The 16,725-nt window shown below is 39.8% G+C and overlaps 1 protein-coding gene across 1 annotated transcript in view; it reads left to right on the forward strand.

Moving 5' to 3' along the window:
* The window catches only part of LOC113409647 (cadherin-13), a 746,582-nt gene that overhangs the window by 610,282 nt on the left and 119,575 nt on the right, over positions 1-16,725 (forward strand). The window contains exon 8 of the mRNA XM_026663796.1: positions 14,468-14,608. Within this exon, the coding sequence (XP_026519581.1) occupies positions 14,468-14,608 (141 nt within the window). The remainder of the gene's footprint in view (positions 1-14,467; positions 14,609-16,725) is intronic.

Here is a 16,725-nt window from a genome sequence, read left to right on the forward strand (position 1 = left end):
CTGCCTTTGCCCCCGCATCACATGGGCTGTGAGTTCTGTGCTGTTCCTCTTGGGGTTTGTCTACATGATAAATTAATCCACAACTAGATGTAAATTCTAGTCCACACCAGTGTGTCGTGTACTAACTGGCCTATGTGAACCCTGCAGACTAAAAGTCCCTTAGTGTGTGTTAATATAGTACTGTTGATATGGGACTACATTAACAAGCACTAGGGAACTTTTAGTGCACACCAGCATGGTTCATACTGGCCTCACAACACCTTGGTGAGGACTAGAATTTTACACGTCACTGGTACAGACTAACGTACCATACAGACAAGCCCCTAGGGGGGCACAACACCGAATCTCACCCTCTCTGATTGATCAAATTAACCAGCATTGGATGAATGACACATTTTATTATCAGATATACAATTTTAAATGTTCTTTCCGTGAATATTGAAGCAAATATTGTCCTTTCTGTGAGCATTGGCACTTCTGATCTCTCAATGTTCACAGAAATTGAATCCAAGAAGGGCCATACTGACTGCCAGCTTGTAACTCCCAGGCCTAATTTGCATGCACAAGTATCACCATTTTATGTGAAATCTGGTAATTGTATGTGCAAATGCATCCAATTAGTGTCTTTTAAACGCAATTATTGTATTTGCATATAATGTTCAGTAAGTGTACATGCATATTAGGCATACGATTGTGCCAGCATTTTTGACGATTAAAATTTTGAGCCTTTATGCCCTGTGTTCTTGAACCTTTATGCCCTGCAGTTCTCTTTTCAATGGACTACAGAGCTCTCAGTCCTTCAATCCAAGACGCAGTTTGTGTCAGGCATCTTGGAGACACGTATTTTTTCTTTTACATTGGCCTCAGAGGGGGAAAATTTAGTTTCACTATTACTCCCTCTTGTAGCTATGAACTATCTCTCTCCTGTGGGTAGTAAATAGATATGATTTTCTTCATAACCAAAATACCTTATTACTTTGATTAAACTAGAACCTTCCTTTAAGACATAAGAATTGGAAATTGATGAGATGGAGGATCTACATTACAAAATTGTTTTGATTTTTGTATTCGTGAAACTGTAATTCAGGCTCTAAATATGAATCTTGCCTTTGTATCCTCTTCCCCACAGACATAATCGGCATTTAGAACTAATGAAAATATTGCTATTATAATTTTTTTAAAAGTTTTCTGTGTTAATAATCCTATTGCTTCAGTTTTTGTATTCCAACTTTGTCAAAATTGTGGCAGCATACCCTGGAACACTGATAGACTGAATGCTGATAGCATTAATCAACAAAAAGATTCAAAAGTTTTAATAGGACAAATTCAGTACTTTGTGCATGCAGTTTTCCTCAAAAATGAACATGAGCCTTTATTTAGTACTAACTGAAATTATTCACATCCTAAGAGATTTTCTTATTGTTGAGCCTTATGTTATAATTGTGTAAATAAAACATGTGATATGGTAATACACTATGAATAGGATTATAAATATATAGCTTATAAACAGAAATTTAAATAAACTCACTGATGTTATCTTGTTTTTTAGAGAGAATACTGTTAAAGTTCTACAAAATAATATTTTCTGTCTTCTGACACTAAGTGAAATGTTGGTGGATGAAGAATTAATAGGACCAGAGAGGATGCTTTTAAAAACAACACTTAAAAGTTTTGAGTAGCTGTTTGTCCTCATTTGAACTATCTATGGTATTTTTGTGTCCTCACCTTACCACGGCATCTGAACGTCTCACAATCTTTAATGTATTTATCCTCACAGCATCCATGATAAGCTAGGAAATGCTATTATCCCCATTTTACAGATGGGAAACTGAAGCATAGACAAACTAAGTGACTTGCCAAAGGACGCATAGGAAGTATGTTGTGGAGTAGGAATTGAACCCAGTCTCCCGAGTCCCAAGCTAGTACACTAACTACAGGACCAGTCTTCCTCTCACACGGTTGTCGTTCTCACTGTTGGATTGTAGTTCAACACTGAGAAGTGATGAAAGATGGGACTTTCTTACTCAGTAGAGGTGATTGTCTGTTCGCATCCCAAGTGATAGTTATTTATTTTAGAGCAGCCTAGTGACTAGGGCACTAGCTTGGGACTCAAGAGTCTTGAGTTCTATTCCCAGCTCTGCCACTGTTTTGCAGGGTAACCTTGGGCAAGTCACTTCCCTTCCCGTGCCTTAGTGTTCCTATCTATGAAATGATGATGATGATACTGACTTCCTGTGTGAAGCACTCTGATATCTATGAATGATAAATGCTATAGAAAAGTGAGGTATTTATTATTATTTGCTCCTGTTAGCATGACAGCACCCAGACAGCTATCACAGAGTGAACTGATCTCAACAGAGCTCTCACATTCAGTGAAAGTATTAATTAAGTTCTACTATGTGTGCAGTGTAGTGGTGTCGCTCCCAGGATATTAGAGAGACAAGGTGGGTGAGGAAATACCTTTCATAGTATATGGAGATATACCTATCTCATAAAACTGGAAGGGACCCTGAAAGGTCATTGAGTCCAGCCCCCTGCCTTTACTAGCAGGACCAAGTACTGATTTTTGCCCCAGATCCCTAGGTGGCCCCCTCAAGGATTGAACTCACAACCCTGGGTTTAGTAGGCCAATGCTCAAACCACTGAGCTATCCCTCCCCCCACTTGTGTCCCTCACTAAGTTGGTCCAATAAAAGGTATTACTTCACCCACCTTGTCTCTCTAAGTTCTAGCGGGGCAGTAGCAAAAAATACAGACATATTTTACTAGTAAACTGAGGAAATTGCTCCAGAAGTCAATGACATGCTTTTAACGAGGAACCGCACAATGCCATTTTTAGAGTCACCTTTCAGACTGGAACTACATCTTAAGAATCCTTAGTCAGTTGATCAGAACCAAGACAGCACCATATTGGTGACACAACACATTAATTGAGGACAGGAGATTTGTTCCAACACATGAAAGTGAGGGAGTAGAATAATAGAATCTTAGGGTTGGAAGAGACCTCAGGGGGTTATCTAGTCGAACCCCCTGCTCAAAGCAGGACCAACAGCAACAAAACTAGTGAAATAGTGTTTCCCAATGTCCAAACTAGACCTCCCCCACTGCAACTTGAGACCATTGCCCCTTGTTCTGTTATCTGCCACCACTGAAAACAGCTGAGCTCCATCCTCTTTGGAACCCCCCTTCAGATAGTTGAAGGCTGCTATCATAGCAGCACAGGGGCCCCAAAATATGTCCCCTTCCCTGATGCATATATGCCAATGCACCTCCCCTCTTCTGATTTTGCTTTTCCATTTCTAGTGGGAGACTTTCAAAGGCATATTTGGGGGTCAGGTGTCTTTGAATGTCAGTGGGAGCTGGTGCCTGACTGCCCTTTGTGCCTTTGAAAATCTCCCTGCTCTAGACTACTAGAGGAGAACCAGCCAAACAAGCTGGGTTGGGTGGCAAGTTGCTGATGTGGGCAAATATGCAAGGGCAATATGACAAATCACCAAATTTCTTTTCCAAATCATCTACGTATGGTTATTTCCAGTGGATTAAAGCTGGTATTAGAAGTATCTACAAGAAAATCCTGTGAGCTTTTTTAAAGGTATTTTGCATTAGAGAGCCCAAATTATAAATGAGCCCCAAATCCTGGTTCCATCCACTCCTACACTTTGAAGAAGTTTGAATCGGAGTCCAAACTCTGTATAATCCAAACTCAGCTACATAACATTGTTAATACAGCCTAACCCCCCACCCCATTCGGTTTTGGCCAGGCTGCCTCTCAACCCCGTGGCGAACCTGGAGCAAGGAAAGAGGCCCACGATAGACTGCACGACCTTATTAGGGCATAGTGCTTATCACAGGAAACTTATGAGGGATGTATCCATAGTGTTTACCACAGCAAACCGTTTCTGCAGTTTCCACATTGTATTGTTCTTCCTAATAAGGGGAAAACAGGGCACTAAGAAGCCAATCAATGCGTGCCACACTTACCTTCTGAACTATATACTTAGTCGCCCCTGTATAGCTATCAGAGGTGTCCCAAAACGACTCAACGTCACTGCCAGTCCAGTTCTGATCAACCGGGACTTGACCCTCCCACTCCCGAATCCAGCCCGAGCACGTATCGTGTTGCCGGCCCGAATTCGCCATGTATATGCTCTCCCATCTGGCTGTCGTTTGCCTGGTCATAAGTAACTAGCCATACAAAAATTTTCTGTTTGCTTGTTCCTTTTTGTTGTTGTTGTTGTTGTTGTTTTTGCTTCTCTCTCCCCGTTGTATTCTCCCTTGCCTTACTTGTTTAAATTTAGTTATATAGCATTGTACTCGTTTGGTAAGGAATCGTGGTATTAATCATTGTTATACTTACCAGTTATAATAAAATTGAGTTGTACCCAGTTCTCCTCATCCCGGGTCATTCATCTCAGTCCTTCACCGAGAATCCCAAAGAACCCCCAGCCCTAATTGGGCAGAACAAACATATATTCACACCAACCGGTGTCTCTTTCCAGGAAATAATTTATCAACATTTTCTGGGGGAAAAAATCCCCAGAAAATAAGCAATTCAGAGCCAGCTGAATCTGAAAAACAAAACAGAAAGCATAATTCCAGGAAATAGACTTCCCATTGCATACCGTACCTGACTTACTGTAATAGCAAGTAGGATTCAGTGTTTAGTCAAGTGTGTGGGCACCTTGAATATGCCAGCAATCCATATGTCAACTTCATTGATTATCCCATTTTAGTCACAACCACAGTCTATTCAGGTGCCAATGACAAAAAGGGGACTTTGTTACAGCCTATTCATGAAGAGGTTCATTATTCACATCTTTCATGTGAATTCTTATTGCTTGCTCGGAATTAGTTTTATATTCAAATGATCTGTCTGGGCAAAATTTTCAGCCTCTAAAACTAGGAACCTCGATTCCTATTTACACCCCTAAATGGGTGCCCCCTCCACCTCAATTTTTATGGGTGCTGAACACTCACAATTTCATTCAAAGTCAGTGGGAGCCACAAATGCTCTAAACCTTTGAAAATCAGGTCTCTTTTATTTACGTGCCTACATATGGATTTAGGTGCCTCGCTTCAGGTGATTGAGTGTGGCAGATTTGGACTCTGTGTTCTCAGTGACATACAGCATGAATTTCACACTCTAGGAATGGGCAACACCATGAAATAATTTAGCATTTGTTCACAGTCCCTCCCACACCCAAATAATTAAATAAAATTACCCAGTCTATCCATTCTGGATGTATTAATCATTCAGTCATAGGATAATTTTGTAAAATAAGGAGTCAGGACTCTTGGGGTATGTCTACACCTCAGTGTGAGACCAGGATTAGCAGAACTCAAATTAGCAGACTCTGGTTTTGTTAACCTAGGGCTTGAGGGTATACACTCATTTGTAACCTCAGGTTAGGAATTGTTGAACCCTGAATTCCACGCTGGGGTTCCAGCATGTATACTGCATTTTGTGGGCCGAGTCCAACCACCCATATCCCAGTCTTCCTAGCACCCTTCCAAAATGTGGCCACTCTAGCCCTTTGTTCTTGGGGCAGTGTGGGAAAACTTGACTGTCCACCAAATGTGACTGTCCAGAGGACAAAAAGTTGGCCTGTGGGATTGTGGCATGCTTTTGGTATGAAATATGAAATATGTGTACACACACACATTTATGAGATTTCACCCCTACACAGTGGACACTCTTAAAATGTTCAATCTAATTCTAGTGATTCCAAATTTTTATTCGTTTGTTTGGAACAAATAATCAAAAATATACCACATTCATCATAATACGCAAAGTAAATAAAGAGGTTTTAGGATAAAGGGTTGGGGGGAAGGGGAAGAGACACATCTATCTTCAGGATCTGCAGTAATCATAGACCTCTAAAACGTAGCCCAAGTTGCTTTGAATTTTTCAGGCATTTCCCTTCTGCAGAATGCCAATCATTAGTTAGCTCTGAGGTCAGCCATGTCACTGAGCCAGGCTGGATTCCAAATGTTAAGTTATAGGCAATATCTCCAGAACTGGGAATATCTCTAATAGAATGACCTCTAACTATAGCCTCTAGATAGCTACTGCTTATTCAGTCTTATCTAGTTTAGAAACGTTCTAGAAAGATTGCAACACCAACCTAACATTGTACATTTACTAATTAGCTTGGGAGTCCAGAAAATGAACTTTTCCTGGGAAGTTTGGTTTCCTCTGACAATTTTTGCCTGTCCCCAAAATATTAAATACTGCATAAAAGTGGAGTTTAAAACCAGTGGTAGAAAAAACTGGTTGTTCCCTATACTTACTGTTCATGAATCTTTGATGAAGCATGTCCTGCTACTTGTAATTATTGGGGAATAAAAATCATTTATGGTTCCATCAAAAGCCACTGAAGTCTTCCTGTTAGCTTTTTTCTGCTTTGGATCAGTCCCTTAGGCCTTGATTTATCAAGATATTTAAAAGTGTGCCTAGATTTAAACATGCGAGTAGTCCCATTGACTTCATTCTTGCTGAATTTGGGGTCTTAGGTGCTGAGAATCCTCATCTCCCGGATTTCACTGGGTATTATGGGAGCTTTACTCTCTGAATCTAGCAAAATGGAGGCCTCTGTTAGTGATTGTGATGTGAAGTGTAAATCGTGGGGATCACTTTTCTTGTGGCTTCTATGCCACTGACAATTTTCTTACTGTAGCTATAAAGAAAACATTAAAAGAATTAACCTCGGTACAGGACTGTCATATCTGTCCTCTACCTAGATGTTATCACTGGGTTTATTCTAACCATATGTAACTGCACTGAGCTACTTGTTTCCCTCTACTGCTATTATATCCTGCTGGCTTTGTCAGCAAGCCAATAATCTCAAAAAGTGAGCTCTCTTACCTCTCATTGCCTACCAGTGATGAAACAGTGATGCTGAGAGAGCAGGGGATGGAAATCTGACACTAATGTCACATGTTGGAGAGAGTGGCATTGAGTGGACTGTAGAATGCAAACTTGTCAGCCTGACTGCAGACCAAACCATTCGCCAGTGTCATCCCCACAGTGGGCTAAATGACTAAAGTGCAAATTTATGGGGAAATAAATGGGTTTCCTGCTGTAATGGTACAAAGTCTCTCAACAGTGCTAAGGTGCACATAGCCAGGACTGATAAATGAAACACCAGACAAACAGCGACTACATGTTCATCAATTAAAATCATTACCCCTTTTGGCTATGGATAAACGTCGTTTGAAACCGTTGCATGTTTACATTACCAGCTTATCCCTGTGCATAGTGATTTGATTTTGGAGATGCAGAGTGGTCCAGTGGCTAAGTCACTAAATAGGAATTCTGGAGACCTGGATTCTATTCCTGGTTCTGCCAGTGACCTTGGGCTCTGTGCGTCAGTGTCCCCCTACTACTCTTTGTCTGTCTTGATTATTTTGATTTATACTTTCAGTGTGGGGACTGTGTCTTACTATGTTTTCTGTACAGTACCTAACATAATGGGGTTCTGATCTCAGTTGGAGTTTCCAGGCACTACAGTAATATAAATAATTAATAACAATAATTATTTCTCTTTTGAGGGGTGGGAGGTTCTGAGGGAGATGCACAGATAGGCATGTTTCCTTTTTGCATCCTATATAAATAAAATTTAAGGGCCACTTCAGATATTTGATCCCCAGGATTGAACTTCCTAAGAATCATTCATAGCAGTGGTTCTCAACCAGGGGTCCACATATTCCTGGGGGTCCACAGGAGATACATCAACTCATGTAGATATTTGTCTACTTTTACAACAGGCTACATAAAAAGCACTAGCACAGTCAGTACAAACTAAAATTTCATACTGACAAAATGAGAAAGTCAGCAATTTTTCAGTAAGTGTTCTGTGACACTTTTGTATTTTATCATAGAATCATTGGACTGAAAGGGACCTTGAGAGGTCGTCTAGTCCAGTCCCCTGCACTCATGGCAGGAATAAGTATTATCTAAACCATCCCTGGCAGATGTTTTTTCTAACCTGCTCTTAAAAATCTCCATTGATGTAGATTCCAGAGCCTCCCTAGACAATTTATTCCAGTGCTTAACAACCCTGACAGGTAGGAAGTTTTTCCTGATGCCAACCTAAACCACCCTTACTGCAATTTAAGCCCATTGCTTCTTGTCCTATCCTCAGAGGTTAATAAGAACAATTTTTATCCTTCCAAGTCCTCCTTGTAACAATCTTTTATGTACTTGAAAACTGTTATCATGTCTCCCCTCAGTCTTCTCTTCTCCAGACTAAACAAACCCAATTTTTAAAATCTTTCATTATAGGTCATGTTTTCTAGACCTTTAATCATATTTGTTGCTCTTCTCTGTATTTCTCCAATTGTCCACATCTTTCCTGAAATGTGCCCAAAACTGGACACAATACTCCAGTTGAGGCCAAATCAGCACAGAGCAAAAGAATTACTTCACGTGTCTTGCTTACAACACTCCTGCTTATTCATCCCAGAATGATGTTTGCTTTTTTTGCATCCATGTTACACTGTTGACTCGTATTTAGCTTGTGATCCACTATGACCCCCAGATCCCTTTTTGCAGTACTCCTTCCTAGGCAGTCATTTCCTATTTTGTATGTGTGCAACTGATTGTTCCTTCCTAAATGGAGTACTTTGCATTTTTCTTTATTGAATTTCATCCTATTTACAGTTTTGTCCAGATCATTTTGAATTTTAATCCTATCTAGCAAAAAGAACAGGAGTACTTGTGGCACCTTAGAGACTAACAAATTTATTAGAGCATAAGCTTTCGTGGGCTACAGCCCACTTCTTCGGATGCATATGCCCATGAAAGCTTATGCTCTAATAAATTTGTTAGTCTCTAAGGTGCCACAAGTACTCCTGTTCTTTTTGCGGATACAGACTAACACGGCTGCTACTCTGAATCCTATCTAGGGTGACCAGACGTCCCAATTTTATAGGGACAGTCCCAATTTGGGGGGCTTTTTCTTATATAGGCACCTATTACCCCCCATGCCCATCCCGATTTTTTACACTTGCTATCTGGTCACCCTAATCCTATCCTCCAAAGCACTTGAAACCCCTCCCAGCTTGGTATCATCCACAAGTGTACTCTCTATGCCACTATCTAAATCACTGATGAAGATATTGAATAGAACCGGATCCAAAACTGATATGCCCTTCCAGCTTGACAGTGAACCACTGATAACTACTCTCTGGGAACAGTTTTCCAACCAGTTATGTACCCACCTCATCTAGGTTGTATTTCCCTAGTTTGTTTATGAGAAGGTCATGCAAGACAGTATCAAAGCCTTACTAAAGTCAAGATATACCACATCTACAGCTTCCCGTCGATCCAGAAGGCTTGTTACCCTGTCAAAGAAAGCTACTAGGTTGGTTTGACACGATTTGTTCTTGACAAATAAATACATGCTGACTGTTACTTATCACCTTATTATCTTCTAGATGTTTGCAAACTGAATGCTTAATTATTTGTTCCATTATGTTTCTGGGTACTGAAATTAAGCTAGCTGGTCTGATTTTGTAAGCAACTAGTTTTTAAGTGAGGTGAAATTTGGAGTACCCAAGACAAATCAGACACCTGAAAGAAGTACAGTAGTCTGGAAAGGTTGAGAACCATTGATTCATAGTATTCTAGGAATTTTAAAAATATATTTTGCATACTGTGTATGGACAAAAGATGATCTCTAGATGTCCCATTTCTCCTACCTTGTGACTTTAGGTAAGCCACTTAACACTCTCTTGAGGAAGGTTTGGATCTAGGTCCAAATTTTCAGCTGGTCCATATCTTTCTATGTGTAGTCAAGAAGTTTCATTCTAGCTTGAAAATTACAGTGCCAGCAATTTTATTATTTTATTTTATTAATAATAATAACCAAATCTTCTCAGATTCAAAAAAGGGTGTCAAAAATATTATTCATTGCAATGTCTCCTAACATACAGGTTCTAAAAAAGATCCAACTGCATAAGTACTGGAATATTTAAAATGTCATGGTGTTTACTGGTCTCAGTGCAGAAATTTTACAAGAGAACCTTTTCTCTTTAGATTACAAGGCCCATTTTGGCAGACTCCAAGGTTTAGATAAATATTCTACTTTTCCTAGCTCATCAAAATGGAACCTGCTGTGGTGCAACATTTGAAGCTGTTAAAAGTCAACCTTCACTTCACAAATGATTAAAACAAAATGACCTATTTCAATAGGTTAAGATGTTTCCAATTGATACATATCTTGGAATTATCCGGTGTATTGAATTTCTTCTTCCTCTATTACTCTTATTGAAATTCAGTTATCATCAGTGCAACTTACCTTTCACATATATGCACTTGTAAGCCCAAACTTTGTAGAAGGTTGGATCCAGTGGGACCTCTACATTTCCCTTGTTTGAAAGTATTTAATACAACATTTAAGCTCAAATCTTTAGCCTTCAGTATCACTTTGCTGATTACATGTACCTGATATTGATGAGATATTTTCCAATAAAATGCCATTGCTATCCAGTTATTTTATTCTGAATGAGGCAACATACATGTGGTGAATGTTTTTTTTCTAACAAATATTTGATGTAATACATTTTCATATCTAATCATTATGGGATGCTCAGCTTTTAAACATTGTGCTGAGCAAAACTTGATCTGTCCAAAAAAAATATCTCTGGAATTCCTGATCTTGATACCTTACTGCAAATGTATACTAGGTACTAATTTTTTTGTAAATATTTGTTCAGAGTGATGTACCTCAACTGTTGTTCAGTTCATACGGGGAGAGAATGGCAAAATGATGACATTCTTAGGATTTACTAAGTGTACTGAGCAGCTTGTCTTTCTCAAGTGGTCTTTGGGTTCTTAATGAAGCCTACAATACTTAGTTGCAGTTTACAAATTGTAATTTTCAATCATAAGTGCATTGTTTTGCCAGAACAATAGTATTTGATTAATTAGCTCCTGTTATTAGCTGATGAGGACTAACATAGGGAACAGAGACAGAGTTCAATACCCACAGCCAAATGAAGCCATTCAATACAGGGAGTGAAGGTATAACTGGTGCTTATAAAAAGCAAAAGGAAATATGAATAAACATTCTTGGATAAAGGCTGGAAAAGGGTTAGAAAATTAATTTTTTTCCCGTTAAGGCAACCATCAGGAACGCCATATCTTTTAAACCATATAATCATGCAGAAATGGATAATAATCCCATCCACCCCCACAAATATACATTATTGTCCTTGCTGATATTCATAAATGTTTTACCTAGACCATCTTTGAATATCTCCAGCAACGGAGTTTCACAGATGAAAAGGTTGTTCCATAGTCAAACAGCTCGTACTGCAAAATGTGCTTTGGGTTTGGTTTTTTGTTTGTTTGTTTCCCTCCCCCATTCCCCCCATCTGAGGCTGAATTACTCCTTGTACAACTTCATATAATTGCTCCTAATTTGTCCTCCCTGCAGCACCTGGAACCATTCTTCCTCCTCAATTATGCAGATGTCCTACAAATCACCATTGACAGTTTCAGAAATCAGGAGAGTGATGCTCTGGAAATTACTGGCTCGCAAGGCCTCCCCTTACTTGTCTTGCCAGAGCCCACACAGAGTTAATTTCTGTTGGTTATATTCATATTATTTAACAGCATAAACTATAGGTCCTGATTCAGAGCTGTGCTGTGGCTTACTCCCATAGGGTGAAAAGGTCTTACATCAACCGGATTTCCCAGCCAAGGATCCTCCTACGCTAGTGGGCTGTTTATAATTAGATAATGTTTGCAAGGCACTTATCAAATGAAAGCTATTAGAGAGAAGTTAAGTATTACTATTTGTTTGTATGTCCTTAACATCTTCAAAGGGACTTTTTACTGGAGAGGGGAAAAAAAGATGTCTCTTAAATATACTTTACAATCACATAGGCACAGTTAGCTGCTAATAAGTACGAACTAGTGAGTTGAGCTATTAAATTCTAGAAATATGAGAAATGCTGAAAAGAACCTCAAAAACAATATTTTAGTGTAAAGGGAATCTAATTGGATCACACTTCTTCTCTCGGTTAGAATATGCCAGGAGTTGCTTTTTTTCTAATACCGCACATATTTGGGTGACAGGACTAGATGCATAAACTGCTGCACTGCAGAGAAGTGTGAAGTATTCATAATAATATGAAATGCGACTCAAAGCTCAATGTTTTACACATTTCAATGTGAGCTTGAAAACTGGACTCTTGTCGTGGAAATTTCTGCTGAGACATGCACAATTTCCTACCACTAATGGACTCCTTTTCAATGGAAAATGGGCCAGCTTTCAAACAAAAAAAATGACCCATTTTGAGCATAAATAGACCTATTTTTCCAGCTAAGTCAGCTTATAAAACATGCAATAAGACACGATTTTGCGAGTTTTCTACTCAATAATAGCCTTTTTTTTTCCAAAATAATGAAGAAAGCTAAATTTGAGGGGAAGGTTCCAATACAGCTTGAAAAGAAACAGAGAACATTTTTAAATGAAATTCTGTGAATTTTGCCCAGCCTTATATGTTCAAGCTCATTCACTGAGTCATAGACACTGAAGTGAGATTGCTATATGTACAATTATATACCATCCTGGAGCCTTAAAATCCCAGTAGGGGATTTTCTGCCATCCAGAATAACATTTAGTTTCTATATGAAGGGGCACACACCTCTTGCAGGGTAGGTGGGATTTTAAGGCTCAATAGCTGAAGGTTTTCTACAAAACTATGTTTTCAGTGTTTAGCATCTCTTCTAGTTTGGGCTGCCTGAACGGCAAGTTTCTTACTGAGCCATGGTATTGATCAGTTGCCTTTGGAACCTTTGCTGGTGGCCTGCAGATGTTTTGAGAGCCACAACATGGGGGCTTGGGGCTTGGCAAGGGAAAATCCCCATGAAAGGCTGTCTTGTATAAAATGGGCTGCACAATGTATAATTTGGAGGACCCCTGCAGTGAGCTCTTAGCTGCAAAGTGGCTGCCCTGGGAGTTTGGCTTGCTAAGCGATAGTCAAAAAGAGGCTTTTTAAATTCTAAATGGCAGGGGGCTAATTGATGGGGGACAAATCTCGTCCCAGCCTCTATAGTTCTGCTGCACGAGGCAGTGATGGTATTTGGAGGAGATGGGGGAGGCATTTGTTTTCTCTGCAGCATGGAACTCAGCACCAATTGGCTCCCTTTATGACAGCACTCCAGATACATGTTTGAACAACAGCTATTGAGCATGCAAGATATTCCTACTACACAACATTAAAGATGACTACAGCACCTCTCCATCTTTGTTCTCCATGGACAATGCAACACATATGGTTGATAGACCACACGAGACCATCATACAAGTGGGGAAAATACTCATTTTAAGAAGGGCCCATTCCTGCCTCCATTGAAGTCAGTGACCCCCCGCTTGGTTAGGCAACTCCCATCTTTTCATGTGCTGTTTATTTATACCTGCCTACTGTATTTTTCACTCCATGCGTCTGATGAAGTGGGTTATAGCCCATGAAAGCTTATGCCCAAATAAATTTGTTAGTCTCTAAGGTGCCACAAGGACTCCTCATTGTTTTTTGCTGATACAGACTAACACCGCTACCCCTCTGAAACCTGTCAAAATGGTTTATGAGTTCAATGGGAGCAGGTTCAGGCACCGAATAGTAATTCCATTTGATGGTATCTAATATTACCCTTTTGTCTGGCAGGCCACCATCTATGCTTCCATGCCCAGCACAAAAGGTGAATTGAGAACCCTATGGCTGCCCCCAATGCAGAATTCACTCTGGGCCCCATTTTGGCTTTTAAGTTATGGCTAGCATTGGAAAGATGGGGTGGGGTGGGAATTGAGAATGGGTTGTGCTGCAGCACCAGCATGGAGACCTGGTGCTCTCTAGTTCTTTGATGGGTAGGTACTCAGATGATGAGCATGGCATAAAAACTAAATGCCTGGATGGTTAGATAGATCTAATGTGCTAATGTCACCATATCTAATTCTTTTGTGCCAGCCATAACATATTTTAGATATTGCTTTCCTACTTCTGTTACTTCTGAATATTTGGATTACCATTTAAAATAGCATGTGCAGAGTACATAAGGCTTAATACAAGAAAGTGTGAGTTTATATTCAGTATGTGACTTTAGGATTTAATTATGTAACTATCATAACATTAACGAATCATGTGACCAATATTGGTGCATTGAAGTGCATAAAACCTGGGAATATTTTAATTTCTGTCCCATTTCACCATACAGTTGAATAATTGTGTAGCCTATACACTGTTCACAAACATAAACCCATTATACCTTGCTTCATCTTGTATTTTAGATAAAATTTGCCCTGGAGCCCAGGGGAGAGCCACACTCTCTCAGTAAACCAGTAGCTCAAATAAATTTTTGTCCTATATTGTATCAGACCAAATTGTGTTGTGTTGTTGTTGCTCTTGATGTCTGAAGGAGAGGAAACTGAATTTTTGATCTCTCGATTTTTTTTTTTCAGACGATGGAAAACCCTAAGTACGAGCTTATTATAGAAGCGAAGGACATGGCTGGTCTTGATGTGGGATTAATTGGCACAGCGACAGCTACCATTGTCATCGATGACAAAAATGATCACCCACCAGAATTCACCAAGAAAGAGGTAAGAATTTGCCAGTTTTCTTCTATTAATCTTTGCATCCAATTGTACTTAGTTTTCTTTCTGAATATAAAATAGCATTATTTTATGAGGGAGGGGAACACCTATAGTTAGCTTCATTTCAGCTACTTTGACCCACCTTTTCTAGGGCCACCCTCACATGCCGCCTGCAGGCCATCCCTATACAGGGCTGCTTGGAAATCTTGGTAGCTGCCCCATGCACCTCCCTCAGATCCCTACAACCGTCTTGCCAAGACCTTTGGCGCATATGCCTAGGCAAAGATATGGAGGAGCGAAGGCTACCATAGACCTGTTGTCCACCCTTTAGACCACTGATCCAGAATCCAAAGGTCAGAGCGAGTTTGGACGGTCAGTGACATAGAGGTTGTAGCATCTGCCAGAGAACAACCTAGATAGAGCTGCTAACTGCCTATCACTTCAGCATGACCACCTTTTCTGTCTGGGTGAGATCCCTTAGCCTTTCTTCAACCAAGAAGTATCCACAAGGCAGTGGAGGATGGAGTTTAACATCATGCCCAGGACAAACTTTTATTTGGAAAGTGGTGATTAAAAGCATTTTTTTTCTCACCTTGTATATCTTCTTAAGCAAAACCTGACCTGAAGAAGAGCTCTGTGTAAGCTTGAAAGTTTGTCTCTTTCACAAGCAGAAGTTGGTCCAGTAAAAGATATTACCTAACCAACCTTGCCTATGCAAAACCAGTCACTTTTGGCTTACATGGATTTCAGAAAACTGATACACAGGAAACAAAACTCAGAGCACTGCAGGATCCTTGGACAGTGTTCTGGGTCTTCGGACAGAGTGCTTGGTCTCTGAATCCTTCAGCATTTTCTCCCTTTTTAAATTTTGCTCATTGTACCCTACTGCTTTTGGGCTCAGGTTGACATAATTTCCCTGGGGATATATCTAATGAATTCTCCCTCCCTTACATCAGTACACTTACATACACCATTTAATACAATTTCCAAAAGCAGAACACAACCAAACCCCAAACATTATAACATAAAGTACTGTAGAGAAATGGGCTGCGGGTGATGAGATAATATCTAAATTAAGCCTACAGAGCTATTTCCCTCCTTTCTCCCATAGCGGGGAGTCCCATCACTGTAAACCTAGCTCTGGGTCATATGATAATATGACACACAGCTGAAATCAACATGTTTTGTCATGAAGGCAATGAATTTCAGCACTTTCCCTTTGAGACCTGCCAGCTTTCAGAGTTTGGTATTGAAACTCTGGTCCTGATGCCTTTTAAATTTCACCTGTTCTGTGTGATAATTTTCTGCCCTGCAAGAACAATACTGAGTGCCTGGAAGAAAAAAAACAAACACAAAAGACATCGACTGTCTGTAGAACGATGGCATTTTAAACTTCTATCCCTGTCATGACAAAGCTCTCTGGCTTCAGACAAACCATTCCCAAATCCGTCACTTTCTACCCCCTACCTCTGTTGTCCAAAAAGGGCAAAAGACTCCTAGGAGCATTGGCTAATTCCACCAGTCAGTTTGACACCCAAAACCATCAGATTTGGCTATAAAAGTTTCACAAACTTCTGCAGTTTACAGGAATATTTCCAGATTGTAGGAAGTGAACACTAGAGATGCTGAATATAATATAATTTTGAAAGGGGGGGAGGAATTGTATTATTAAACTATTATTTTCTTCTTGCTGCTGTTTGTTTTTTCCCGTTTAATTTTATCCACTTGGCAGTGTTTCATTTTCAAAAGAGTGATAGAAATTTCACTCTAATAATTATTCTGTCAGCAACTGAAGATTGAGGGACCAGACTGAAAAACAAGAAGGATTCAAAACAGCTTTTCTTGGCAGTAAAAGTGTGGTGCTAAATGCCAACAACACTAGCTGCTTTCAGCAGGGTGCTTTTACCGGAGCGCCACTAAACAATACCACAAACAGTTTCTAGGGCCTGATCCAAAACTTATTGAAGTGAAAAGGAGCTTTTCCTTTAATTTATAGGGGCTTTTGATCAGGCTGTTAATCCTGTTATAATTTTCTTTGGATCAGGCCCTTAACCCTGTAAGAGCTATTTCATTAGGACTTTTAGTTAAAATAGGCATATAATGTTGTATAACCATAGGCTCCC

The sequence above is a fragment of the Terrapene carolina genome, unplaced genomic scaffold (genome assembly GCF_002925995.2).
Source record: "Terrapene carolina triunguis isolate 2854851 unplaced genomic scaffold, T_m_triunguis-2.0 Scaffold33911, whole genome shotgun sequence".
NCBI lineage: Eukaryota > Metazoa > Chordata > Testudines > Emydidae > Terrapene > Terrapene triunguis.